The sequence below is a fragment of the Apteryx mantelli genome, chromosome 16 (assembly GCF_036417845.1).
Source record: "Apteryx mantelli isolate bAptMan1 chromosome 16, bAptMan1.hap1, whole genome shotgun sequence".
Lineage (NCBI taxonomy): Eukaryota > Metazoa > Chordata > Aves > Apterygiformes > Apterygidae > Apteryx > Apteryx mantelli.
Window position 1 is genome coordinate 20,375,859 of NC_089993.1, and position 27,959 is coordinate 20,403,817.

Consider the following 27,959-nt stretch of genomic DNA (forward strand, 5'->3'; position numbering starts at 1 on the left):
ATTTTAAGTTATTCCTAGCAAGATGGAAGCTTTGCTCAACTGATACTTAGAAAATAGGTCCCCCTTAACTCTATGCCTCTGAATCTCATGGATTTTGAGCAGAACCCCCCCGCCTTTAAGTGATGTCAGAGACCTGACATCAGTTGGATCTTGCTCATTTTTGCCTAGAGGCTGTGTAAGAAGATGAGTTTCCCATCAGGCAAATTGCAGATAGCTACACAGCAGCGTTAAAAACTAGCTCATGTTCTAAGAGTAAGTGATGAGCATTGCGTTTCTTTTTTAGTTCTTCCCAATCAATCAATCACTTTTCCCCATCAATTTTTTACTGGGGGTAGTTCATACCTGTCTCTGTCCCCCCAAAACCCCAAATCTTGCATTGCTGGCTAATTCTTAGCTCTACCCTGCTGCATTTGAACAAAGTTAAACTAACTTTTTTTCATTGTCTCTTCATTAGTGAATCACATCATTACTTTTGTGGAATCAGTATTTCTCTCTATATTAAAACTACTGTATACATTTGCAAACTCCCTTCCCTTTTTCCCCCTGAAATGTGCTGGGGAGAGCAGACGGTCTAGTCCCATGCTGTTTTAGTCACAGTACTTTCCTAGATAGCATTTCTGAAGCCGTGTGTGTCAGAAGACCCCCCACATTTGAGGCTTAAAAATGGCCTTCGCTATATCAACTTGAAACCCAAGTTCAGCTGCCTGTATTTTGTTGCAATATGCATTTAAACCTCAGATTCTTTAAGAGTTTTAAAATATCAAACTGATACCAAATGTGGTTTGCAAATTTAAGTTTTTTTGCAGATACCTCTGTATAGGCAGACCGCTTCAAAGAGTTGCAGTTGTCACTAATCTTATGTGCATTGTAGTATAAAGTGGACTGTGTATGGAAATAAGTTAAAAATGTTTACAACTTTTGTATATATATAAAAATATCTTTTGAGAGAACAACCTGTGATTATGTATTTTTAGTGTCCATGTACCAACTGCAACTTATTTTCAATAAAGAGTTAAAAATGAATAGAAGCGGCCTGAAAAAATTTGGTAATATTTTATTTAACCAGGTGAGCACAGGGAACAAAAACTGCATCATCAGGCCAAATAGAACGACCACCTCCGGGAAGCTCCGGGAAGCTTAAAGCAGCACTGCCAGCTCTCAGCCCACGCAGTAGGAGCTAGCTACATGTCTGATAGCACAGAAGAAATTAACTGATGGTAAAGGGAAGACAGAAGATGCTCCTTCAGAGGATACGTGTTTCGTTTCCTCTGAACTTTACAAACCAAAGGAAGAGACGGGGAAGTCGTTTACGCTGCGCGCTGGATGCCTTACGGCAGCTGGCATCAAAACTCGAGCAGAGAAGCGCCGCTGTAGTGTGATGGGCCTGAAACCCGGCTCTGCCCGGAGGAACCTGACTCCAAGTAGGAACGGTAATACAGAAGCATTGCCACTTGTCATGTTTTCATGCATTTTATGAACAGCCATGCAGCCAAATAATCCTCCCTCCCCGCGTTGCAGGGCACGGAGCCTGGCCCCTGGGATGCCTAGACACATTCAGGTATTCAAAACAGTCGTAAATATTTGGAAAAGAAACCAAAAGCACTTTGCAGCCTGAGAGCAAGCAAACTAAGTATAAGGCAAGAAAAACGTTCTGTAGCCAGGACTAGCTCTTCAGTAATAGTTTGAGCTCAGTTTCATAGAAATGATGCTTATATAAAAGCAGTGTTTTGTCATTAAAAAAATTACATAAATTAATTTCATTTACTCCTACATGTGAAAAATAGCTAAATCTGGTCTGCCAGGATGGGTGAGACTTGGACACTCCGAGTTAGAGCGATGGAAGTTCACCACAGGGAAGAGTCTCGTCACTCCCATCATGTCACCGCTGCTGCCGGAGGAATTACTTCAAACTAACAGATTCCCCTCCCGTCTCCTGGAGGTGGAATTTACAGATGCCAAGCGACATAAGCAAAGCCACTTCAGACCGTTATCACCAAGGATGTAAACGCTCCATACAATCTGAACAAATTATCCTTGTTCGTGCAGACCACTGTAAACAGATAAATGCACTTAAAGGCACTGCAGATAAACATGGTCAGTGATCAGCAGCATTTAATGTCCCAATACGCTGTTGTGTGAGCTACCACCATTAATACATCCAAGAAATTAGAAACATGGCAGTCATTAAATAAAATTACTGTGAATGAAGTGTGCTTTACAGAAAGTAAAGCCTTAACATTATTATTCTACATGCAGTGCTACAAAATAAGTTTCTTTAAAGAACATGATTACGTAAAAGGTCAGAGGCAACTTCAAATCTCACGTTCAACTAATCACACAGATCAGTCCAATTCTTCAAGTAGTATAATTAATTCAGGTTTCGGACAGGAATATTCTTTGCTTTATGAGCAGCCCAATGTTTACAGACACAAAACTGTAATGGTCTTATTCACCAGTGAGTAGCATCTTTTCCTTTTCTGCACCTTTGCACCCCTGACTACCTCGATTTTCATGGTCACAAAAAAAAAGAAAAAGCACAAAATCAGAATATGAAGGAAGCCACTTTTGCTTCCATTCGTTCCAATGACTCAAAAGCTCCCCCCAACCCCCCAAAAAGAAAGAAGAAACAAAACTAGATGCTTATTCCCCTATTGTGTCCCCTGTCAGTCTTCAGATCAGAAAGTATTTCCTCAGCTATTGCATGTTACAGGAGAAAGGTGGCCCCCTGCCTGCCCGCCCTGCAGTTTCAGCCTAATTCTACTCAGGCATCTCGGAAGCTCAGACTTTGGATGTTAAATAGCTACGGCGCAGTTCAGTGATCCCTTTGCACAGTATTAACGAACAGCACTGAGAGGGCTAACAGTTACCTGTGCATTACTACTCAACTGGCACCGGCTCTCAGCCGCACTACACTGCCAAACCTCATTCCAAAAAGTGCATATTCATAGGTTGAGACTGTTTTATTGGTCTTCAGGAAAGCTAACTGATGATTCTGCTGATTGCCTGTAAGGAAGGGAATTCCTCGTCCTCAATATGCAAAGCTTTATGGGTGACAACGTCCTGCTGAGTTAGCACTTGCTTACATGTCGGGCAGATGCAGCAGTCGAGGCCAGAGCTGGAGTCCGTTTGCCAAACATTCTTTTTGTTCTTTTTGGGTTTGTTTGAGCTTTGCTTTTCCTTGATTCTGAAATCATTGTGAGCAGAAAGCAGTTCTTGTTGCTTAACTGTGTCCGGCAACAACACCAACAACTCGTTAAAGATTTTCTTGAAGTTATCCCCAAGTAGGTCTCGGCAACTTTTGTAATACTGCGCTGCAGAAATCAGACCCTTCAGTGAAAAGAGGATTGGCATAATTAGAAATGAGAAAATAACAACAATGATTTCGCTGGCCTATAAAAGGATTTAATTCCTTTCTTCCAGATCACATCATTCTCACTGCTTTTTTGCTACCTCAACACTAGAGAAGAGCTACAGTGGCACAGAAAAGAAAAAAAAATCTCCACCTAGTCCACTTGCTGATAGCAAACCGTGACAGATGCACTACATGAACTGAACACAGATTTCAAGAATCCTAAGGTTCCTGCCTACTCACCTGTCTGAATTGCCCAGAATGAGTTTTAAATTTATTGAATTTAGACTCGTCACTTTGAAGAAATTCTTTAATAGATTGTATTAGCTGGATGTTCCTTTGCTGAAAGTTTTCAGGTATCAAGTATGATCCATGACAGGATTTTGGCCTGCATGTGGGGGAAGAAAAAAAAAAAAGTGAATTTGACAGTACTCCATGTTATAGAAAGAAGCTACAGAATGCCTGTATGTTATACAGGGATTCTTTTCTATAGGATACACTCCCTTGCTCCACCCAACTTGACAAGCAGTTACTATTAGCAGCATGTAGCTATCTTGATGGGATGTTGAAATGCATCCCACAGGACTAGTGCATCGGATTCCAGACATTTAAAATGCAAGCTTAACAGTCTTGACTAGCCATTTTGTAAGCCAGGTTTACTATAAAGACATGAGCAAAAAAGACCAGATCCACACTATGAATAAAGCAGAACAGATTAATACAGATGTGTATTAAACTTCTATGTATTTTCCCTTCCCCTTTTCCCATAAGCTCATCTTCCCAGCCCAGCAGAATGCCAGCCAAAGACACCAACTTCTGGAAGATCAGAGCACTGAAAGCATTTAGAGGTTACAAGAAAAGCATGCTTCAGCATCCTGCTTCTGGGACTCAGACAGAATCAATGGCAAGGTCAAGAAATATGTTCAAGCTGCAGATTTCCAAACAAATCTAGAAGAGAAATCTCAGCTGCCAAACTGCATGTTTTCTTTCCTCAGACTTTCATCCAAATGCACACTTGTGCCTACTCCTGCACAACTCTCCTGAACCCAGCCCGCAATGGCAACAGGACTCTACAACAGAAATCTCAGTTTGGTCTTTATTTTATTATGTGGCTGGCCTCTGCCATAATACCTGTTTAGAATACTCCCTGCCGAGTACTCCATGCTTCATCTGAAGCCTATATGACAGAACTGAGATGCAAGGTGCGTAAAGTAACATTAACTCGAAGCACCTTTACTTACTCTTTCAAAGACGTAGTGACAGGTTCAGGGACATTGGTGGATGGAATAACAGCAAAACCTGGAGGGGGTTTGCTAACAGGCACCGACAGTCCTGGAGGTGGAGGAGGACTCTTTAATAGCACCACAGTGTTAAAACCTAAATGAAAGCAGAGAAGAGGCAGGAAGTTATAGCACATATCTGTGGTACCCATATACTACCATCTAAAATTGGCATCGATGGTCTGATGTACTCTCCAGAAGCACCAAGGAGTAAGAGTCAGCAACACACACCACTGTATTTGAAGAAACCAAAAATTAAAGAGGTAGAAATCTGTTGCTTTAACAGTCAAGTCAAGAAATACTTCACAGAGCTGATGTTACTCTACAAGAAAGCTTTAGAAAAATAATAAAAAAAACCACTAAAACTCATGATGAAAGTATTTTTACATTATAAAAGTAAGTATAATTACATTATTAAGAAAGTATATTTACATTATTAAAATGAAGCAAAATCACTCCAGAAGTCACAAAAGCACTAGACATCACATAAGCTATAGCAGTCTCCACCTAGCAGTATCTGCAGAGCACCACAGAACACAATAGCTGTGCAAGCATCTCCTGACGTGATGCTGCTTTCATTAAAACCACTCCAGGTCGCAGCTGTTGCTATGTTACTCCAGTTTTACAGGATTGTGGTACCGCTAACAGCATGGGCATTACATCTTTGCAAACACAGAACAAAAGCAACCAGGCAAGCTGACTGACTCTGCAGCGGTGCCAGCAGGTACCAGTCTCAGCTACAGAGAGTGCCCACAGGAGCGTCCAAGCTAGATCTTAAAACATGAAAACACACATACGTTACTCATCAGAAAAGCAGCGACTGGCTGCTCATCTATGAGCCACCGCCAGAGAGCAGACACCTGCGGCTGCAGGGAGCAGAGGTGTCCTAACGCTGCCACCACTTCAACAGTGTTTTACAGAGGACACTCAAGAGAATCGATGAAGTTGCCCACGCTGCCTTTTTTACTTCAAATGCTAACCGTGTGCCAGAACTGCTCTTCGCATGGGCGCCAGAAGGAGTAGTTTGTACTTCTCTTCCATGTGCCACGTGCTACATTTCTCTAAGCTACAACCAAACCGGGCTGACTGTGCCCTGTAGCGCTCACCTGGTGGCGGTGGCATTCTAGCTGATCCTGAGCTCCCAAGAGCTGGGAAGTCTTCCTGAGGTAAAGGGCATTGGTTAGTCACTGTGGGCTTTTTAAGGCCAGGGGGCTCTTTGGGTGTACTACAGATTGCTAATGATTTTTCCGAATGACCGTTCATGACAGCTGCAGATCTGTCAGAGGCATGGAGAGCAGAGGAGGCATTTGATGTCTGCTCTGCTTCTGGCAACTTTTCAGTAGATGACCTGGGTAAGGATGTATCCTGTAAGAGGTGTGGGGAGGATGGTCTCTGCTTCTCAACCCCTATCTTCTTTTTCTTGCTCACTTTCGTAAAAGTTTGTGAGGTAGAAGCTGCCAGCAAGGACGATACATCAAACATCGTTGGCGTGTTTCTGATCTCCTGGGTTGTCAAGCCACTGCCACTGTCTTCATCATCTGACTGAGAGAGTTTATTGCTCTTCTTGCTTCCTTTACTGCTATTCAAGGAGGGTGGCTTTTTGGCTATCTGGTTTGCACTGGGGCTACTCATGGCTTTGACCACACTTTTACTGGAACCGTTGTTCCACGCGGACGTGATGTTAGTTACTGTTTTGTTGTTAGGCCTCATTTTGGACACCAGAGCTGGAAAATCCTCCTCTTGAAAAGCTGTTTTCTTTGCAGTAGCTGTATACGTCAAAGACATCGCAGAAGAGATGGTGGGTGCTGCAGAAGATGACAAGCTTGGGAAATCTTCCTCTTTAAGCTTAACTGGCGCTAGCTGGGCAGAGCTGTGAGAAAGGAAAAGTACACCAAGTTACACCGGTGCTGAAGAGGCAACGCAACTCCAACAAGCAGAACGAGCTTAATACCTGACTGCAGTCTTCCTCAAACTATCACTCAGGGTGGCACGACTGCCACAACTGTTAACAGGATGAAAATGCACTCAGGCTTATCAGTTGTGTTGGAAATGTGTTTCCTCAAAGAAGTCATGCTAGCCTTGCTGCGTTATCAGTACTGTCTTTGTACACCTCACCTTGATGAGCAAGCTGTACGCAGGCTTCGGGGGGGCAGTCGAGCCGCCACGCCTTGCAAAGACTCTATTCTAATAATCACGGATTTAAGGAGATGATGCATTTTACAACCCAAAATATATGGTTCCATCAAGATAAACTACCGAGTTAAAAATTACTGGAACAAAGGATGTTGAGAATTTCACTGAAATCACTCAAGACCAAGTCACATATTGAAGCAACAGCCTATGCTTTGTCATGCGGGTGACTAGCAGAGCAAAAGTTCAAGGGAAAAGAGGGGAAGGGGAGGAACCATTTGCAGTCTAAGTGATGTGTAAAATTATTTTCTGCAAAAAACACAGACCCTGAATAAGCTTCTAAATCATTTTTCTCTTTGCTGCAGCCTTGCACAAACTTACCCTTGTAGAGGTCCCACTGCTGAACCAATCGCTGGAAAGTCATCTTGGCGTAAAGCACCATTAGCAGCTGCTTCTTTTGGAGTATTGAAAAGAGACCAAAGATATGTTTTCAACCAAAATCCATTCATTTCAGAATGAAAGCTATCACTGAACATCACATCAGCATTAGCAAGTCCTATTTTCAGCAGCTGATGATGTCATTAACTGTGACATTCCAAAAGGACAATTTAAATCCATGTGTCACTATTTCCTTCAATTAACTGTATTCACCATTATGTCACTGCACACTGCCTTTAGCATATAGCAAGTTCATGATACTTTAACATGAGCAAAACGCTGATTGATAAATGTATTCTGAGGGAATCCTCAAGAGACTAAGATGTTACTGTCCCCAGCTGTCTGCTCCATGCCTCAGAGGTTAGCGCTTGGTTGTCTGCACTGGTTTAGGATGCTCATCTGAGCCCAAGTGCTTGGACTGAGGAATGAAAATAGCTTCACTGGGGAAGTTACTCCTCTGAGCTGTCCATTACACCTCTGCTGCACAGATGCCCAAGCTGCTCAGCAATAAACTCTTGGGCAGTCAGTTTACAGTGCAGCATTTAAATATAAATTACTCACAATTTGGATTTGCCTTAAAATGTAGTGCTGCAGACTGCAGCAGTTTAGGGACAGATTGAAAACAGTTTAGACATGCATGCAGCAAAAGCTGGGTAAGCAGCTGGGGGAGATAACCTTGCCAGTCATCCCCAACAGAGCTGTACCCATAAACCAACTAGAGCTCTCAGCTGCTTCAGTTCATAATTAAAGTATATAACCTCTAACTGGGAATCTGCTGTTGGAACAGTTAACAGTAGAAAAGAGATTTGGAGCAGCCATAATATCAGACCACTGCATCACATATATATGTCCCCAACTGGACCCGAGATGAAACAATTCAAATCTTGCTTCCATCAGTTACAGACTTTTACTGGGAGTAACTTCTTCCCAACAAAAGGAATAATTAGCTCAAGCAAGCATCACAACAAATCAGCTCTTGCATGGTACAGTAGGAAATGGCATTTAATATTGCATTTAATATTTCTGCCCAGTTCCATTTTCAGAATAACCTGCTGCACGAATCCTAGTGCACTCTACACATTTCAGTGCAGACCAGTGCTGCTGCATCAAGATCCTCCACAGCTCTCTCCATATTCACTAGCTTTTGAAAACACTGCATGGCGATTCACACCTTTGCCAGGCTGATCTCCAGACCAGTCATGCCTCCCTGCAGCTGCAGAGTATGTTCAGCACTAACCTGTAGCTTCATTTGAAGACTTTGGCACACGTTTGGAGCTGGGTACTTCCGAGTCCCTCAAGTCCTCCTTTTTACCTCTGCTGCTGCTGTCGTCTTTATCTTCTACCCGTTTTTTCTCTTCTTGCCGTTTAGCTGCAACAGATGCCCTGACTGCTGCTGCAATGTCTCTGTCTTCTTCTTCCCTACAGGACAGTACAGATTTTCTTGGTCAAACAGTAAGGATTACTAAGCGCCTTTGTCTCACTGCAGCTCTCACCTCTCCAGTGTCACATCCTGATGACACTCCCTGGCCTTGTGCTGCCACCTGCTGAGAAGGCTGAAACAAACCCACTACTCCAATACACCCGCAGCGCGGTCTGGTGAGACAGGCAACATTCAACCCCTGGATTCGCAAGTTCTACATGTGGTGATAACAATTCAGTACAGAGGAGACCCGGGTGAACTGGGAGAGACAGGAGCAAGGATGCATGAGGACACTTGTCTCTCCCAATCATTTTCAAATGTATGAAAATCTTATCTGTAGGTTGGAGTAACTCTTTGAAATATGGTTTGTCATGAACTCTCAACACATGCACAATTCACATGCGACACTGACATAGAAGGTGCTTGGAGATGGATTTTTTCCCCAGTGAATTACCAGTAATGAACCATCTGACTGTCCAGCAAGAAAAGAAGAAAAATAGATGTGCAGTATGTATAAAGCACTCAGGTCTTGTGTGGATGAAAAGACATATAAATGCAAAATTTCATATCAATACTTAACCCTCTTCTTTTTCCAAAGCACTCAGTCTGGCCACACAGAGATCTGTTAGTTCAATGAAAAGCATGGTCCTTAGAATAGGAACTTCATGATTACCCAGACCAAAAAGTCCATTAAACCTGCAAAGGCTTGTCACTTACTTCTGAAAATCCTATTTAGAAAAGTTAGCACAAAAAATAGTTGCTGCAAATTAATTTAGCATTCTGAGCTTAGTTAACCCACTTGTTGAAGATTACATTGCCCACTTCCTTAGGCAAGTCCAGAGAGCTGAAACTTCACACAAAATAGATTTCACTTTGACCAAGCATGTAATCAGCACGCTGGCTTAGACTGAAAGCTAACTCTGACCTCAGCTAGGGATCCACTATGGAAGCTTCCAGGTTTTGTACTCACTTCTCTCCTACTGGCCTACCAAAACATCATTAAGTGGTAATTAAGAAACAGCACTAAGCAGCAATAAAAATCTACAAGATTTGGGCTACTCACCTCTTGTATCTCCAGCTGCCTCTTCTGTTTTGCTGACTTCCTCGGCCTCCCAGTCTGCCTGACCTTCCTTGCCTGTTATACCTGTCCACTTCTTCATAGTCCTCTCCACCTATAACACCTAAACAGGAGGGATGGTTGATCAGTCTTAGTTATCTCTCTAATCTGGGCATCACACCAGGCCTGAGAAAGGCAAAAAAAATACTAGTATAAACAAATTATCTTGATTTCTTTCACCTGTAATGATTATGTAGTCTATATAAGCTTCAGGACTGATATATTAAAACATATTTTGCAGTATATGGATTCCACACATTGTAACCTGTGATATGAGTTTTAAGTAATTTCATTTTTATGTGCAGAGACCTCTACATAGAGTTCCACATAAAATAAAAGTTTGCATGTATGTCAATCTCTGCGCTCCTCTGGTCTCACGCTCCATCTTCATCCCTACTTTATATTACCTGCAATATAAGTAATTCAAGTAAAGGCAAACGGGAACAGAATGTCAGCCATTAAAATGATTCACTCCGATTTTCCTATGAATACATTTTTGTTAATCTCATTCCCCTGAGCCCCACTTACCCTCATTCCTCCTCTGATGCCTTGGAGCATAGTTAAACTGAAGGTCTATTTGCCGGTTCTGCCTGGCCTCTGCCCTGTTCTTGCTGTGACAGGCTGTTTTGTGCGCTTTATAATCTATTTCTGTGCGGAAAGCATGGGTAAACTGTTCTGTACTGCACCGTCCCTCTTCACAAAGGAAGTGCTTTTCGCGGAAGTGTTCACGAAGGTATTCATAATCGCTGGAAAGAGAAGAGAGGTTGAGTTGCAACTTTCCCAATACATCTTACTAAAGCTGCATAGTTATTCTTTGCAAGACGGAGTGAAGGCAAGCCCATCTGTTGGGTCTTCCTTTATCTCCGGGAGAGTTCTCCAACTGAAACCACTTCTGTGCAGCACAGACATATACCTTAATGCATGACCTCAGAAGCTAAACTAAACCTACTGGGTGATAATTATCACATCCAGCAGTACATAAAACATGTCTCAAAGGAAAATTTGTTCCCATCTCCTTTGCGCAAAAGCTTTGGACTATTAGAGTTAACATACCACACAGCCGACGAAGAAAACTTTAAAATAAGAACTAGACAGGAAGTTACTAGTGCTGCCACTAGTTTAAGGAACAACAGATCAAACTGAAAGACAGATGGAATTTCAGAATTATTAGTCCTATACTCAGTATAAAAAAAATATAGACTACAGCCAATCTGCTCGCATTCATGCCTTCTGTCTTCATTACTTTCCTCAAAACTGAAAGCAGATGCAAACAATTTTCCTTTAAAAGTTAAGCTACAGAAAGAGAAATAAGCCACTTTCACAAACCTGTAGTATTCCTGAGCACCATCAGAGTCACAGAAATGACAAAAATAATGATCTCGTCTTAGGTGTTTCAGTAACTCATCATTATCCAAATAACGCTCGTCACAAAATTTACAGAGGGGATGCCCACGATGAGAGGTGTCATCTGGATCTCCATGGATTCGATGGCGGGCAAGGTCCTTACGAGAATACCATTTCCGTTCATAGGTAAAAATCTTAAGAAACATATATATGTATTACTTCATGTGAATAGAGAATGAAGTGGAATAAGCCAGGTTCTGTACAACTTTTTCATCTGTAAGAGTGGAAGATTTGCTTTGACCAGCCTCAGAAAGATGCAATTTCACAACTGACACCCAAAAACTTCAGTGAAAAGGAGTCAAAATTCAAGCAATACATCCAAATTAAATCTAACTTGCAGTTCACTCAGTTCAAACATCAGAAAGAAAATAATTCACTTTTTTTTTCCACAAGATTTTTTTTTTGTAACATAATGTAACAAAGTTTAAAATTACAATCTCTCACGGGAAAAAAGCTTAAATATGTGTTTATGAACATACAGCACTTGCATACTTGAACTTGAAAAAAATGCAAAATAGAAGCGAGCTGTTTTACATTCCTCCAATAGCAACTACCCCATTTAGCTACATACAATCAATATGGTTCAGTGAACAAATTCTGCATCATGAGCCAATATTCTGTCCCTACTAACATACAGGTTATTTTGGTAGAAAGGGTTATGAAGATGCCAAAAAGATCAACACATCCTTGAGAACAGATATCCTTTATTTCTTGCTTAGACAAAGAATGTTAACTTATTCTGGGAAAAGGTTAGTTTGGCTTAGCTACGGTGGACTGCCTGAAGCTTCGGCATGTTTAAGAACTTCTTTTCAGTAATTGCTAGCAATACGACATCATTCCTCCAAAATGAATATGTGTCTGCAGTATTCTGAAATTAAAAGGCAACAAATTCTACTATTGTTTGTGGTTTCCCTCAAAGAGACTATGATAAACTAGCTTCTTGCTGACTGTGGGAACAGCTCTTAACCAGAGCCAAAAGCACACTGCAACCAAAAGGAGCAGCCTTGGCCTCCCCTGCCCACTTCCCTCGAATTAGCTCTAGTGATTGCATGACCATGGGGAAGAGTCAAATCAGTTCACTGAAAGTTAACCCTGCAAAAAAAAGAAAAAACATTAGTCTTCATTCAGATGAATGCTCTGATCGCTTTTGGATCCTGCTCCTTCTGGCAGTAACCTACAATTCAATTGGCATAAGCCGACTGTGACACCACAGGATAAATGCATTTCTCCAGTTTGATACTTATCAGTTTCAGAGAAAACAAACACACACAAAACCATGTGTAAGGAGTCCTAAAAATACTTGTTTGTGCATTAAACTCCCTCCTATAAGAATAAGCAATGCTGACAACAGTTAGAGGCAGATTAGCAGTCTTATGCATTGATTTAACAGTAGCTGCTGGTTTTGGCTGACATGCAATTCAGAAATACAAAAAAAGCACTCTCACTCTAGGGAAAGATGGAATTCAGACTTTCAGAGTGTAAAAAAGCATCGCCTTTTTGACTAACATAACATCAGCCATCCTAAGTGAAATTTTGGGGGGTGGGAAAGGAAGACGATGGTGATAGCAAGATGAGTAGTTTAAAGGCTCAAGACACAGCACTTTTCCAGACTGAGACAACTCAGCTTTCCATGAACTGTTTTTATCTTTAACGAGTTGTAAGAAATGTTTCGTAACTACCACTGGTCATGTTCTACTTGGGTATATCAAACACAGCGGACTTCAACCACTGACAACAGTAGGTTTCATCTTCCTATCAAATCAACATTTTGATTATAAAAAGATATAGGAAATTTGCTCTGAACAAATAAACATGATAATGAAATACAATTATATTTCATTAAGCCAGCAAGATGAATTCTCATCCTGTACATGATCTGACTGTAAATGCTAAGTTGATTCTGATCTCAGAGAGGAAACTAACATTCCATGATGCACACTGTTTTCTGAACCGGCACCAGTATTTTCTCAATTGCGGTTTTATTTTATAAAGTTGTTACAGGTGCAAGTCTTACAGACATCAAATCTCTATTGTCACAGTTATAACAAAGCCTGCCTACAAGTCAGGATTAACTTCTTATCAGAAGGTTGGGTCTTTGGTACTTATATATATTGTGGGGTGGAGCTAACCTCAGAAGGTTATTAATCTGGTTGGGTTTAATTTAAAACATAATCCATTTAGAATCTTTAGGCCTCCTTCATTAATCAGTTTATGAAAGGAGAAAGACTTGAAATGAAGCAACTGGTTTCACTGCAGGCAGACAGAGGAAACTTAATAAATTGGTGCTATGCAGCCACCCCCTTCCTCCCACCCCCCCAAATCCTCTTTCTCATGTAAGGAAGTACCCCTCCTTCCCATACCTTAAAGCACAGAGCCAGCTCACCTTTAAGTGTTTAACACAGAGTTTGCAACAGAAGAGTTCATGCTGCTTTCTCATATGCTGTTCCAGATCTGCAAAAGTACTGAATGGCCTCGCATCTGGACACAAAGAGCATTCATGCTGCAGCAGCTTCCTAAGGGACAAAGAAAGGTTTATTAAAATTATCCGATTCCCTCTCAGCAATCTCATACCTTTACCAAAAAGTAACTGTTCCATCAGTGGCAGAATGCTGCATTTTTATAGCTCCCCCAGCAATCTGTAATGAGGTTAGAGTCCTTTTTATTCCAAGGATACTTTGTCACCTGTCAGGAACAGAACAGAACTATATTACACAGAGGCTTGAACTGTAAAAGAAAAGCTGAATAGCTACTGTGCAAGTAATATGCTACTAGTATAAAACTTGTGAGTGGGCTGTAATACGTCCATGCAACAAATCTCTAGCTTATTGAAGACTCAGCCAATTTATGCAACATTCACATTCAATTATGCTTTCAACTGTCAGTAACTGAAGATCATGACAGGAAGCACAGAGGAGATAAAGAATTGTAATAGAAAAAGAGCATAAAATAAGTACAATGATTCCCAGGGACAGCTGAAGACAGAGCACTGGGCTCAGTGGGAGACCCCACTAACTCACTCTTGATTGTTACCCAGGGAGCTGAAGTCTCAGCAACTCTCCAGAAACATCAAAAGTAACTCTCAGAGCTGGTTTATAATTAATCAGAATATGCTTTGAGCTGATCCCGTTCACTAAACCCACTGCCCATTTCCATAAATATGAAGTCATACAAAACTATAAATATATCAGCAAAGCTACTGTCTTAGCACGAATCAGGCTGGACATACTGCACCAGTCTCTGAGAAAAAGGCACCACTGCCTACATTGCTTTGCCTCTTTTCTTTTCACTCTTCTTTCCATTTAATTGATTTTAATTAAATTTAAATCCTCTCAATTAAACACGTTATGAAAAATATTTGAAGAACATGATGCTGATGCCACATTTTTACTCTGTGTTGTTTTTTTACTTCACCCATTTAGAATCAATATTTTTGTAGGAAGAAGAAGTTGCTCTTCTTTTCATGCAATGTATAATACAACTGCTTTTGATTAGCCCATATGCAGCACAGCAATAAACACAATTATAATAGTAACACTGTCCTTACTAATTTACAGAACAGCCATGCAAGGAATGAAAAGCCTTTCAGCAAGTTTGCTCTTGGTAAAGAAGCAAAAAGCAACTTTCTATTGACAGAGCAACACTTCTGTATTACGCATTTGAAAATCTAAAATTCCAGGCTTGAGTTGCTCCCTTCGCTGACCTCGGGCCTGAGAGTTCACACCAACCAGGCTGCTCCAGCCTCTCATCCTACCAAAGCCACCTGTACTGCAGCGTGACTAAGGTACACAGCACGACAGCCGCTCTATTTCCATAAAACCAAACCACGCTATTCTATTAAGCCATGCATTTCCTGTCACGTAACACAGACAAGAATGCGGTGTTTTAGGGATATGCTACAGAAAGGATTCCAATGTTTACCTGTACAGTGCATAAACATTTCCATCCGTAAAATAGATGTCATATTTCTTCTCGTGCTGCAGCTGGTTAAGTGCTATTGTTGAGAAAGACGTAAGCTTTCTTCCAAAGACAACCTACAGACAACACAAGGATCAGAGAGAGCACGTGTGAGCTGTACAGTCTTTGGGATTACAGTCAAACTCCTTAGCACAAACTTCATTTGTTAGGGAACTCTTCCTAGCCTAAGGCTTGGACAGCATTTCCGGAGCGCTGTGCCAGCCCCAGCTGCTTGTCACTGCCCACCAGCTACGGTCACCACAACTGCCAGCAAAGCAATGGTGACTGCTCCTTAATCAGCTTCTAACACGTGAGTCAGATTAGATGAGGGTGGATCGGACTATCCTGATTTTTGGATTTTGGACTAGCCCTTTGGATGAGGGAACTCTTTTATGACGTGCTTTGCTACCACAACTGTGCTAGGAGTAAGTATGTTCAACCAGTTCAGCCCCCCGCGCAGCAAATGTCTGTCCAGAGCCCTGCACTCAGCTCCCTCCTACCTCCTGCTAGGAGATCACAGAAACTCACGCTCCAGAAGTACAAAGTGACGTTACTCAGAGTCTGATTGAGAAAGAACAATTTCCTCTTTCCTAACTACCAAGGAAAGTGAGAAACAAAACACTACATCACTTCCCAAGTTATTATTGTACCTTCTAAGACAACCCGGTTGTTCGCAATCGCTCCTACCGACCTCCAAGCAGCCTGCGTATCACACTGCAGCAGTTTACTACCTTATGTCCTTCTTCAGGAGCTACCTGCCGCTGTTCCGCTTCAACATACATTCCCAGTTCGGGACATGCTGGGGTAGCAGCGGCATTTATGAAACAGCTGGAATTACCTGTGCCAGCTCAGAAACATGTACAAAACCCAAAATACAGTAACCATCTTTCAGTTGTTACAGTGAACACTAAATCTAAAAATACTTATATAATTAAATTCTTTTGTTAAGGTTGTAAGACACATGTAGCTTAATCTTGTTAAATCACAAAATAACTGCTCCCCTACCCCTGATGGGGTGAAATAGCTTGGAACAAGTCCTTTGTGGTTTTTTTAAGCTTTCTTTACAGCAAGGTTAATTGTAAGTTAACAAAAACAAAAAATATGCCAAACTCTGAAATGTCAATCTTAAAATAGAATAAAGAGAATAAAAGTCAAAGTTGGTTGGAAAGATAACAACTATGTCTAATTCCAATTATTTAAAAAATTTCACTGAAACTGAATTTTATAGACATTTCATTTCAGCCTGAAGTAAGTTCTAAAAGGGAGGAATTCATTGCTGAAAAGCAGCTTTTTTTCGCAGAAGACCAACACAACTTCCTACAACAGTTCCAAGAACAATCTCACATATATATATATATATAACCAGCACATTGACTGACCCTCCAAGTCCTAAGTTTATTTCAGGGTTATTTTACAGGTCAGCAAGTAATCCCTCCTAATTTAACTGCAGCAATTATGCACCACTGAGCGCACGTATTACCATAACAAGTATATCCTGCTTTCTCCTCCATTTGGTACTCTGATGCAGTCATCTTTATAGTTATTTTTATTCCATTTTGACATTAGGCTAATACACCTACCAGTTCAGTCTACACTAATCAATATGACACCTCCTGAGATTTAGTACTTTAGTAGACTTCTTCTAATTCCACGTACACTATGCAAATTAACAAACCCTGTTTTGGAACCTACGTATACGCTCAGTTCAATCCAGGACATTTTTCTGGTGTGATTCACACAGCTCTAATGGCTTTTTTTTTCCCCCTCCTTTGGGGGAGACGAGTGAACAGACAGTAACAGTATCATAGTGGCACTTAAAGACAAGAGGAAAAAAAGAATAGACATTAAAAAGGACCTCTCAGGCAATTACAATAAAAGGATCATTTTAAACAGTTAATAAATGAGAGAAAAAGATGGCTTAATGAACTGAAGCTCAGCCCACATAATAAAGCAATTATTACAAAATTGAAAAGCTCTTGAGATTAACATCCATCTGTGACCCTAAGACAAGCAGTTTTAAGGAAGAACAGCAGTATCACAGCTTGCTTCTTCCTACAACAGAAGCAGCAGAGCAGCAGCTCCTCGGAGGACGGTCAGGAACATACCCGCTATGGGAGAACATCTTTCTGAACACAGAGGCTACTCACATGCCAGTCAGCTCAGCCTAAAAACCACATCAACATCAACATTTCTGGCCTCCACAAAGTCTGAGGATCTTAAGCACGCGGCCTAAGATTGTCAATCCCTCCAACCATTTGAACAACGTGAAAAGCAGCCAGTGCGGTTTATTTAGGAAGCTCTTCCTTTGTCAAGGGGGGTGGGGAGCAGAACATCCCTCCACACACACTTGTTTTACTTCATTTCCTAAACCATCAGAATAGACTATTTCATTTAAAGCTAGTACCAATTCTTTCCTTTGGGGGGTTTGTTTCTCTCCACATCAGTTCTGCAAAAACAAATTCACATATAAAGATTTGTTTTTTGTAAATATCCTGGAGCAAAGTTCATCACAACAGTTCGCTGCCACACCAGATCCCTCACTCCGTCCACGCAAGGCAGTATCAGAGCAACTCCTCCTAAACTCTACAATACTCTACAAGTAGGGACTAGAGGGCCACGAAGTAAACAAAAATCTATCAGAAAAACTGTAGCGAAGGCGACGTTACTTTTTAAGCATATGGCTCACGCTGTCAGGAGCTGAAGACGCGAGTGCAGAATGATATTCTGGAAGGCAAGACATGACCAAGCCCGGACAGAATATAAAATATTTTGTCCCGTCATCTTAAAATCAGGTCAGAAATTCGGCAAGATGACAGAGTGCTCTGAGATTATCTAAGACCAACTTCAGAGAACGAGCCTTGCTGACTTAAAAAAAAAACAAAAAAAAAAAACAAAAAGAACACGAATTACTCGCTTTACACTCAGTTTTCTTCACATTTTGCTGCCCACACGCCTCCCTCCCCCGCCAGACCCCGCCGCAGCCCCGGCGCGGCCCAGGCCTCCCCGGGCGCCTCCCCGGGCGCCTCCCCGGGCGCGGCGCGGCCTGGCGATCGCGGCGGCCGCTCACCTGGCCCAGCTCCTCGCGGCACACCGCGCAGTACCGCACGCCGCACAGCGCCCGCATCCGCACCGAGCACCGGTAGCAGATGGGGTGGTCGCAGCGGCCCAGCGCCACCACCTCCAGCTCGCCGCAGCACAGCACGCAGGGCCCGTCCGCCGCCGCCGCGCCCGGGGAGGCCGCCGGCGAGGCCGCCATGGCGGCGCCGACACGCCGCGGCCTGGCCCCGCACCGCTTAGCAACCGCCCCGGCGCGCCCGGCGCCGGCCTAGAGCGCCGCCCGGCCCGCCGCGCGACGCTCCTCCCGGCCTCCGACCATAGAGAGCAGGCCTCTTCGTATGGCGCTGGCCTGGGCTGACCATAGAGTCCCCGCCTAGAGCGACAAACCACCTCTCTGATCACCCCCCCCAAAGGGAGCTAGAGCGCCACTCCTCTTTACGTCAGCCCATACGTCCTCCAGCGCCTGACCATAGAGAGGCAGCCTAGAGCGCCCCCCGCACCTCGCGCCGCGCTGACTGTGCTCTGTCTATCACGGAGAAGCGCTGCCAAGAGCGCCCACGGCGGGGGGGGTCACTCTAGCTGCCTCTCGCTGGTCTCCCGTGAGGGGAGGAAGCCGCCGGGCGCCCTCGTGCCGCGATGCGGGCCCGGCCCGGTGCCCGGCGCTGCCCAAAGGGGAACCGGGAGAGGCCGAGGGGCTGCGGCCTGCTTGGGTGCCCGCAGCCGGCTGCCCCGGCTTCCCCCAGGGGGGAGACGGGCCCAACTCGGGGCCTCCCGGCTGCCCCGCGGCCTCCGAAGGGCCGCGGCGCCCCGACGCCTGGGCTGCCCGGGCAGTGGCGTCGTCGTCCCGCGGGGCTGCGGCCTGTCAGCGATGCGGCCGCCCGGCGGGGCGGTGACCCAGCACCGCTGGGGCTTTGCCAGGGCGAACATCTGCGCCGTGATGGGTGCTTCGGGCCAGCGGCTCTGCCGCCTCGGGGTTACACCACACACGCGTCCTCGGTGCCGCGTGAGCTACGCGCGACTGGGAACAGATTGTTTAAAAGCATCGTCGAAAGGTTGTGGAAAATAAATGGCAGACGCCAGCACGGTACCACCGATGGGCAGCGTTAGCGTTACCGAGCACCGTGCGTTAGAGACAACTATTACATCTTTGGAGATGTGCTGCAGATAATGACTAATGCGTTCGGTACCTGAACGTGTGGCAGCTGTCAGGTGTTTCAGGTGTGAGTTAATGTGAACCAGAGTTAATCATCAATATGCCTGGTTTTTGGGTAGAGGAGCGTGTGTTTGTGCACTGGCTGTGAGGGCCGAGTTCGTATTTTAAAGGTCTTGTGTCGCTCGCTGGTGCCTCAGAGATCAGAGCTGCAGCCCTTCAAACAGAAGAGGGTGCTCTAGTAGCGCAGAGAACAGGTTAACATGCCTCCGCAGCCATGTTCCTCTGAAAGTAAAACAAAAAACTGTAAAAGCTTGTTTGCATACAGCGCAGAAGAGACGTACGCTTTTTTCAAACTTCTGTGCTTACCTCCTCTTTCCTCCTAGATTGCCACTAAATAACCTGCGCTGGGTTCACTTTCCCTTCCAAAGATGAAAAATCAGATCTGATCCCTTAAAACACAAGTTTTGCTTCTAGATCTATTCCAAAAGTGTCAAGAAACCCAAAGGTCTTGGCATGAGGCTCTCGTTCTGCCACATCATCAAATGTGTCACCAGATGAGCACCACGTCACGCAGGTTAGCAAACATTACTGGAGTCTTGTCCCTTGAGTCAAAGGCTGCCATCTGTCCTAGAAATGACAAAATGGTCCAATTTTTTGCAGGCTCCTCCCAGGACTTGCAAACCTGTTATTACAGGACGAATGAAGAATCATTCCAGAACACAAGATGCCTCAGTGAAGCAGGTAAATAGTCTGTGCTTAGGTTACTCGGTGACACAACACAATAGACTTAGGAAGATAAAACATCTCAAAAAAATTTTTCTAGGAAGGGGAATGGGGACAAAACATGTTAAATTACACATTAAAACTTATGGTAAATTCCAGGGAGCTACTGTGTGGTGCATCATGGCTAGTTGGAAGGTTGGATTAGCAACATCTGAATCATTCAGATCTGCTTTCTTTTGCACTAAAATTCTTTGTCATTTAAGTTAAAAGAGGCCCTTCATTTTTCTGTGATGCATAAATGATCAGTTTAGGACAAAGGAGCATATAAAATATGGCCAGTTCATTAAAATGTATCATAATGTTATCTAGTCCAACTCCAGTAGCATTTAGCAACACCTGCGATGTAAAATAAATAAAGTTATAGGTTAGATAAGTATTTTGGCCAACAGAAAAACTAAGTAATTGAATGCTTTGGGTCATTGGATACAACAGGTAATATTTACTTTCTCTTAAAGTGACCCATTTATCACATTTCCAATTAGAGAGTAGATAATATATGTCTTTTTGGTAATGAACACTAAAGTGCGGGTAGGGTGGAGCTGTATTAAATAATTAGGAATGACTGAGGATGGTGGCTGTAATTACTTCAGGAAATGTGCCCCCCTAAGTTAATGACACTGTTGAAAATGTTTTCATGTCAAAGCTGCATCACACAATTTTGGAGAGCAATTAGCATGAAATGAGATGGAGGCTGCTGACAGTAATGTGCTGTCTTAAGTGTCACTCGTCTGTGAAATTACGCAAGTACCCCAGCGATATGGCCCAGTATAGGATAATAAATGCACCTGCATAATTAGGCTTAAAAGTGACATTACTCATCACAATGAACATTGTGACAAAACAACTGGGCAGAAGCACAGTTTGCACTTTTGATATTTCATCTCGGGGTTTTTCTGTTATGGCAGTAGCAACTGATCCGTATCGCTCGCCAGAACTCGTGGCTGGAGAGAGCTGAGTACCTAATCCTGCAAAGCGCATTCATACAAGTATGTTTTTCCTGTAAATAGTGTTTGGGGCATTCCTGGTGAGAGGAAGCACTTGGCTGTTTTCCAGGGTGCTGCAATGGCTTTACAGGCAACATTCCCGGCATCCAATCAGTTAGGACATTTTCTCCTTCCAAGATGATATTTACTATAATCAGTGTGTGAAGGGGGAGCTGCTGAAGGTTTTGTGCCCCTTTGCTAAACGTCGTGAGCCATTAAAATTGGATTTTGTTTTTCTTGCCAGTCAGATTCCCCAGTTTCACTGAGCTCTCGGTTTTAAACTGGAACCAGGAAGTTTATTTTAAGTGAAGTTCATGTAAGGTTGTTAATCCTTCAAGTACAAGCTGGGAGGCCAGGTCCAGCCCGGTTCTTTACATGTAGCCGTAAGATGAACCAAACAAATCCAGTCCCCAAGCGTCTGGCAAGCTGCCATACAGCCCACAGCAAAAGTTAGGTTTCTTTGAACTCTTGCTTCTTGCACTCGCTCCATTGCACTGTCACATACCAGGCTTGAGCAACCCTTCGTGTGGTGTCCTGTAAACTGCAGCTATATATGTTTGTAGTAGGATTTTAATAGCTATGTGATAGATCTTTACACACCTGTAAAATGTAAGGAAAATTCTCTGTCCTGTTTCATTATCATTATACAACTTTCGACTGTTCTCTTAGTGTCTGTACCTCGAGCGAGCAGAGCGATAGAACTGCGAAGTAGCCAGCGTTCAAACTTTTCTCCAAAGCTTGTTTTCAACTCATCACCGTTCTGAAAAATGATCCTGCTAGTGTATGTGAGTCATGGATTTCGATTAATTTATTTCACAGCGCAAAGAGGTTTTTATAATACTCTTTCAATGGACTGAATCATTCTTTGCTGATGACTTCTGTTTTATTTCTCTACTAATTGCAAATGGAATCTGGATCTTAGCACTAAGTATGACCCCAAAACATAAAGAAATATAATCATATATAATTAACTAGGCTTCAGTGTGCATTGTAAATATCTTGACTGGTACTTAGTTCCATGCATTGGCGAACAGGAAATGCTTTCTGCCAAAGAAAAGAGTTAATATTAATGCTAGCGATAGTTAATTTCCATGTTTACTAGCCAAATATCACATAATAATATCAGAAGAAAAAGACCTTGTTTCAAATCATTTAATCAGCAATATTCTTTGAAATAACTGATAGCTGTGCAGATGGGCACAACAATCCATTGTATTCAGAAGAGCAACAGATCAAATATTTATAGTTTAGCTCTAAAATATTGTCAAAGTGTAGACCTAAAGGTTATGCCTTAGATTAATTCCACATTCACAGCTTGAAGTGGATTTGGTTCATTTGCAGTGAAGATACTTAGGGCATAATAGCAACATATGCTTTCATTTGATAAAGTTTCTGTTAAAAGTGATGATTTTCTCAGGGCTTCTTATTTTTTGAATAAGTCTCAAATGTTTCTTTTACCTGGGAGGGAGTTAGTAGAGGGGCTGTTTGCAGAGACCTTGCTTCTCCTCCTGGTGTTACCTGAAGCGTGCCACTTGCTGTGGGAGCCGCCGTCTGACACTGCTTTCTGCTGTAATTTCAGGTCTTAAGGTTAGGACAGTGCGGTGGTCTGGAGTGAAGTAAATAGTCTGTAGAGGAGTAATCCATTCCTTGAAGAAGGAGCTCTGGCTTCTATATCTGCTGGCCTTGATGCTCAAAAATGCTGCTTTATACAAAGGCTTAAAAAGCCAAGTTTAAGAGTGACAAGCTAGTAAGCGTACGAACACTGCTCTTTTCTTAGGGCTACACAGTGCGCTCCCTTACTCTTCTGTTCATAGCTGTAACTTCACTCAGATACCTCATTTCAAGGCAGGTTTAAAATTATGGTCCTGAACATCTATAGTCTTTAGAGATCAGAGATCATATTTCTAAGATTCAACATAGCATTTCAGGTTACTAGGAAATCAGCACTGTTTGGCCCAAACACACCACATTGCTTTCCGCTGAGACATCACTTAACTATTCCGCTGGGTGTGAGGAAACCAATAGGTGGCATTTCAAACTGCTCGGTTGTCTGTGGGTTTTTTTCCACTCTACCCGGTTTTGGATCAACAGTCAAATATGTGACTTTGATAGAAAATTGGTCTGTTACCTTCCTGCATTTAAAAAATATCCCAGTCTACAATTGCTAATCACATTAGTTGTTCACTTTTTTTTTTTTTTACTGAAACATGTTTTTCTATTTAAAAGTTTAATTGTAGAGGGATATATAAATAATTCAGTTTTTTGATTCACCAACAGGCATAATACACTTTGCACAATGCCTGATTTCAGATTTGAACTGGAAATTGTCCTCCAAAATATGTAGTTGAGACAAAAGCTTTTCTGAAAAGCAGTGGTTCCCTAAAGGACGGGCAGGAGGATGGACAGGGAGGGGAAGTTTCCTTAAAGTCTGAAGAGACATACATGCTGGGAAGTGGAGTTGTATTTTAAGACATTCATAAACATTAATCTCGTGATAGTGTTTTCTTTAGCAACAGCTTGTTGGAGGATGAGAGCATGATAAGTGCAGCTAACAGAAAACATAGTACCTAGATGGGAATACAAAGAAACAGTGCGGGGGAGAGACGGCATTAAGCTTTCAGGGTGAAGAGCCAATGTGCAAATTCCCAGAACAGGATGAGGACCTCGAGAGAGCTCTACTTTCAAATAACATTAAGGGAGCTAACTTAAATGGACCAAAGCAAAACAGCTTGGCATCAGGAGCTCCCTTGCTGCTGCTGCTGCCCCCAGCTTTGGTTCGGGAAGGAAAGCTCACGCTTGGGCACATAGGACAACAAGGGGGCAGCCGCGGCGGGGGCTCCACGAGGATCTGGGCAGGGTAGGAGCATCTGTGAAACTGGGAGCTGTAACCAAGCCTTAAATAACTGCTTCAACCCAGTCCAGCATCGAACTGGGCAAATATGAGTTCTTCTGTCTGGTGATCGGAAGTGCTTGTCAAATGGAGAGATACGGTTTTAATCCCTTTTTACTGCCAGCAATACTAAGGCTCAGAAAGTTGTAGAGATCAAATAGCCAATAACTGATAAAAGTGGGAGCGCAGCTCAGCGCTCCTGACTCCTCGTTTGGTGCCTCACCGCCAGACCGCACTGCTCCAAATAGTTTCATTTTTTTGACTGCTGCTAGGTTTTGGGGGTGTCAGTCTCATGCCCACAACAACTGCCTAAATAGCAGTAAGAATTGCGTGCGGTCTGTGTAGGACGTTGTGCTTCTTGTTATTACAACACCACTGTAGCGTGTTTAATTCTACTTGTAGGGCTGATACAGGAACAGGACCGCTAGTGTGCCTCCCTTCTGATATCTCAGAGGGTTTTACAAATATAGCTCTTAATCCAGCAAAGTGTTCATGCCAAACAAAACATACTCCACCTGTGCAGATTTGCTTAAAGACAAATTTTGTTCTTGGCTACATGCCTTAGAGCCCTCAACTCCAATTAACTTACACCTATATAATTATATGTACAATATAGCCTCAACTAATTAAATTTCAAGAAAATAAGAGAGCACTTTGGGGTTGTGGGGGATTTGGTTAAGAGATCTCAAAGCTGTCAAAGAAAAGATTCATCTCACAACTCTTCCTCCTTACAGTAAACATGCTTCAGATTGGAGCCAGATATACTCTGCGCTTCCCACCTGTGGGTATTTGCTCACTTTCATTATTGTAAATTACTTCCAGGAGAAAGACTGAATCATGGAACGGAGGGGGCTGAGAAAGCTGCTCGCCTGCGGGACCTCCATTTGATGTCATCTTTGTTTCCTGCTCTTCTACTTGCACTTCAGCTTTTTGTCTTTGCTGCTTCCTTGTTGCTTTTCTAAGGCAACATCGTCATATCACAACCGTGTGTTTTTTTTGTCATGGTTCCTTGGTGTTGATGCGTCGTGTCCCAGTCGCACTCTGTTGACATTGCATCAGCCCGTGAGATATTTAGAGACTTTCTGAATATCCTGCCAACCGCAGCCTGTTGGAGGCAAGGTGCGGGCCTTGACGGATCGGCGCTCTGCTTGTTTATGACAGTCCGTGCTTCCCGCCGGGGTCAGCTTAGCAAGTGGATGGGTCGGGTCCGAACTGCAGGATCGTGCCCTTTACCTTGGAGGGTGGTGGACGGCTTCATTAAGCTTGGGATAGGCCATAATCAATTAGCATCGTTTGGTGGTTAGAGCAGAAGCCTTGGGTCTGTCCCTCTGCTCAGTTTTTGTCTCCAATCAGTGATTCAGTTGTTCCCTCTCTGCGCCTCAGTTTTAAGCAGAAATAATTCCACTGACTCAGCTGGGTGTGCTGGGGCTTAATTATTGTCTATAAAGGGCTTTGGAATCTTAAATGATCGATGCCTTGAGAGTATGTGTTATTAGGAAGCTGGATGGCGTGTTGTGAGCTCAGCTGCAGAATCGGAGGGAACAAACAAGTTCGTTGGGCTTTGAACGGCAAGCTACATAAAACTGTGCAAAAGTGTTGCGAGTCTGTCTGGGGTTTTTTGTTTTTTTTTTAACGTAATGCTAATGGATCCATTGCTTCATGCAAAGGTTTCCACTCCTCTTGTTGTACCGCGTGTGACATTTACAGTACTCTTCGTTCCATTAGCAAAGCAATTTGAGCGAGTTTATTATCCTTTGGAGACTTTACTGCTTGCTGTTTAACTTCCATGTGACTGGACCCTGGAAAAAGTCTTTTAAAATAGTACATGAGCCTAAAAATAGCAACAAGTCATTTTTTAGGAGTAAAAGAATTAATTTAATGCACTCTAATAAGAAGCTTTAAAACATTAGGAAATGCCACTTATTGTTTCCTCTTTTTCTTTAAAGCCACCAAAACACGCAGAAGGCTTTATCGCGGAGCCAAGGTGCATCTTGCCTCGCAGCTTGAGATCGTAATTTGTTTGTATCAGCTACAGTTCCTTTACTTCAGAGGAACAAAGAAATAGCATTTAATCAGCATGTTCTGAATCACAGGTGAAAGGAATCACTCCGTAATCTGAATTTATTACCCAAGGACACACTCGAGGTGGGAGCAAATGGCAAACCCTGTTGTTCCTGGGACCGTGTACCCAGGACGCCTGTTGCTCAGGACCTACGGGACTGAGTCCGCCCGTCCAGTCCCTCTCACCGGGTGGCTCATCCACCCTCCTCGGCAAAACACGCTCGCTCTGATTCACCGAGAAAACTCAGCAGTGGGTTGTGCGCTGGAAAGCAGCAGGGTTTGCTGAACTGCATAGGTGGGAATATTCTTTTCTCCCCATTAAGTCTTCAGTCACCCCAGGTTGTGGCAGTGCCACAGAGCGGCAGCGCTGGGAACAGGGGGAAGCAGGCGAAGGGTGAACCGCAGCGAGGCGGCGGCAGGAGAGGGGATTCGGGGGACCCAGACCACGTTCACCTTTCACCATCGGCCCCGGCGCTCTGAACCTGCCCTGCGAGACCCCCACCTGCAGCAGCGGGGCCTTCGCGCCGCCTCAGCGAGGGTCCCCCCCATCCGGCCTCCCAGGGCTCCCACCCACAGGCTGCATTACCAGCTGCTGCCTGTCGTACACCCGGACCACAGCCCTGCGAGACTGCAGTCCTGACAGGCTTTTAAGATACGCAGAATGGTTTGAGCGTGCTTGTGCACGTGGCTGGGAGCGGGAGCCGGACTGCAGAGCCGTCCCTGGTGCAACCGCTGCCTTCGGCTCGTTTGCAAGTTTTTGCACCTCCGACAAGTTTCCTGGGGTGAAGCGCTTCAGTTTTGCCCGTTTTGTGCCCGTCTTCCCGAGGCAACGTCCACCCCATGCAAAGGGCAGCCCCGATCTCCTGCCGGGCATGGCCGGAGTCCCTGGGCAAAGGACCCCAGAGCAGAGGGCTTGGTGCTTCCCAGACCTGCCATTTGCCTGTGTGGACTGGGACAAGCCACTTCAACTCTCACGGCCTGAGTTTCCCAGCCCCAAAAGTGGTGATAACAAGAATTACGAAGGCGGTGGGAGCTTGCAGAGTGCCCCGAGGCAGGAGCGGGGCAGGTTCCTGGAGCGAGCACCAGGCTCTTCCGCCAAAGCGATGCCGCCTGCAGCCTCCCGCCGTCCTTCCACCGGGAGATGCTGCAGAGCCCAAATGGCCAAGAAGTGTCAGATAGTGAATGAGCTTTAACGACCAAACGTGCCCGAGGCCCGTCGCGGGGCCGGCCTCTCAAATTGCTTTGTTTTCATGCTCGGATGAGTTGCTAACCTTCCAATAAAAACCAGAGTCATTATAATAAAAATGTGGAAAATGCTATCATTAAACCACACCACCAGCTTATTTTTCAAGTGCCTCTTTCTGGGACATGAAATTCATTTAGATCGTTCTCAAAACCCACAAACGCTGATTGGGTTCAGTAATGCGTGTGGCGGGAGGCGGGAGCACAGGGCGCGTTGCAGCGGGCAGAGTCGGGGCGCTGCCAGGGGAGCTCAGCGAACGTCCTGCCGGGCTTGAGGCTTTACCCCTGCGGCTGCTCGCCCTCCTCGCCCCGGCCCCGGCCCCAGCCCCGGCCCTGGCCCCGGCAGCCCCCGCGCAGTATCTGCAGACTGAAAGCCCGGTTCACGCGGTGGCATCTCAGCTCAAACCCCGTTGGAGCGTCTCTCCCTGCATTTGACCAGCCACGAGCCCCCGGTGCAAACACATCGCCGCCGCCCCTTCCATGAGCCCCTTCCAGGCCCCTTCCGATTGCAGTGTCCTCCTTCCTCAAGGAGTTAAATTTTGTTCCAAAATAAAAGGAAAAGACCTTAAATCCTTCCCGTACAAGTGCTGCACGGTTAGATCATGCTCCCCTTCACCTCTACGAATCTGGAAAATCATCATTAAAGGTTCGTCTGAATTAACAGTGCAGCAGCTGAGCAAAGTTTTGCCTCAGTATCC

The 27,959-nt window shown here is 44.0% G+C and overlaps 1 protein-coding gene and 1 long non-coding RNA gene across 4 annotated transcripts; one reads left to right on the plus strand and one right to left on the minus strand.

The window, feature by feature from the left end:
* Window positions 1-2,088: 2,088 nt before the first annotated feature.
* On the minus strand, window positions 2,089-18,369 carry ZNF598 (zinc finger protein 598, E3 ubiquitin ligase). Of its 2 annotated transcripts, none has more exons than XM_067306418.1 (12): window positions 18,160-18,369; window positions 15,057-15,169; window positions 13,522-13,651; window positions 11,061-11,272; window positions 10,263-10,480; window positions 9,681-9,789; window positions 8,435-8,616; window positions 7,141-7,213; window positions 5,736-6,499; window positions 4,591-4,726; window positions 3,593-3,737; window positions 2,089-3,327 (listed from the first exon to the last, which is right to left on the minus strand). In XM_067306418.1, the coding sequence occupies exons 1-12, from the start codon at window positions 18,346-18,348 to the stop codon at window positions 2,980-2,982; spliced, it is 2,619 nt and encodes an 872-aa protein (XP_067162519.1). In that variant the 5' UTR covers window positions 18,349-18,369; the 3' UTR covers window positions 2,089-2,979. The 2 variants fall into 2 exon arrangements, with proteins under 2 accessions (XP_067162519.1, XP_067162518.1); XM_067306417.1 differs by having other exon boundaries at window positions 9,681-9,798.
* Window positions 18,370-19,112: 743 nt separating this feature from the next.
* Window positions 19,113-27,362, plus strand: LOC106493833 (uncharacterized). 2 transcript variants are annotated; one of them, XR_010885839.1, is made up of 5 exons: window positions 19,113-19,876; window positions 19,963-20,043; window positions 20,991-21,071; window positions 21,738-21,853; window positions 24,781-27,362. It is a non-coding gene; the product is annotated as an uncharacterized lncRNA (long non-coding RNA). The 2 variants fall into 2 exon arrangements; XR_001294201.2 differs by lacking the exon at window positions 20,991-21,071.
* Window positions 27,363-27,959: the final 597 nt, after the last annotated feature.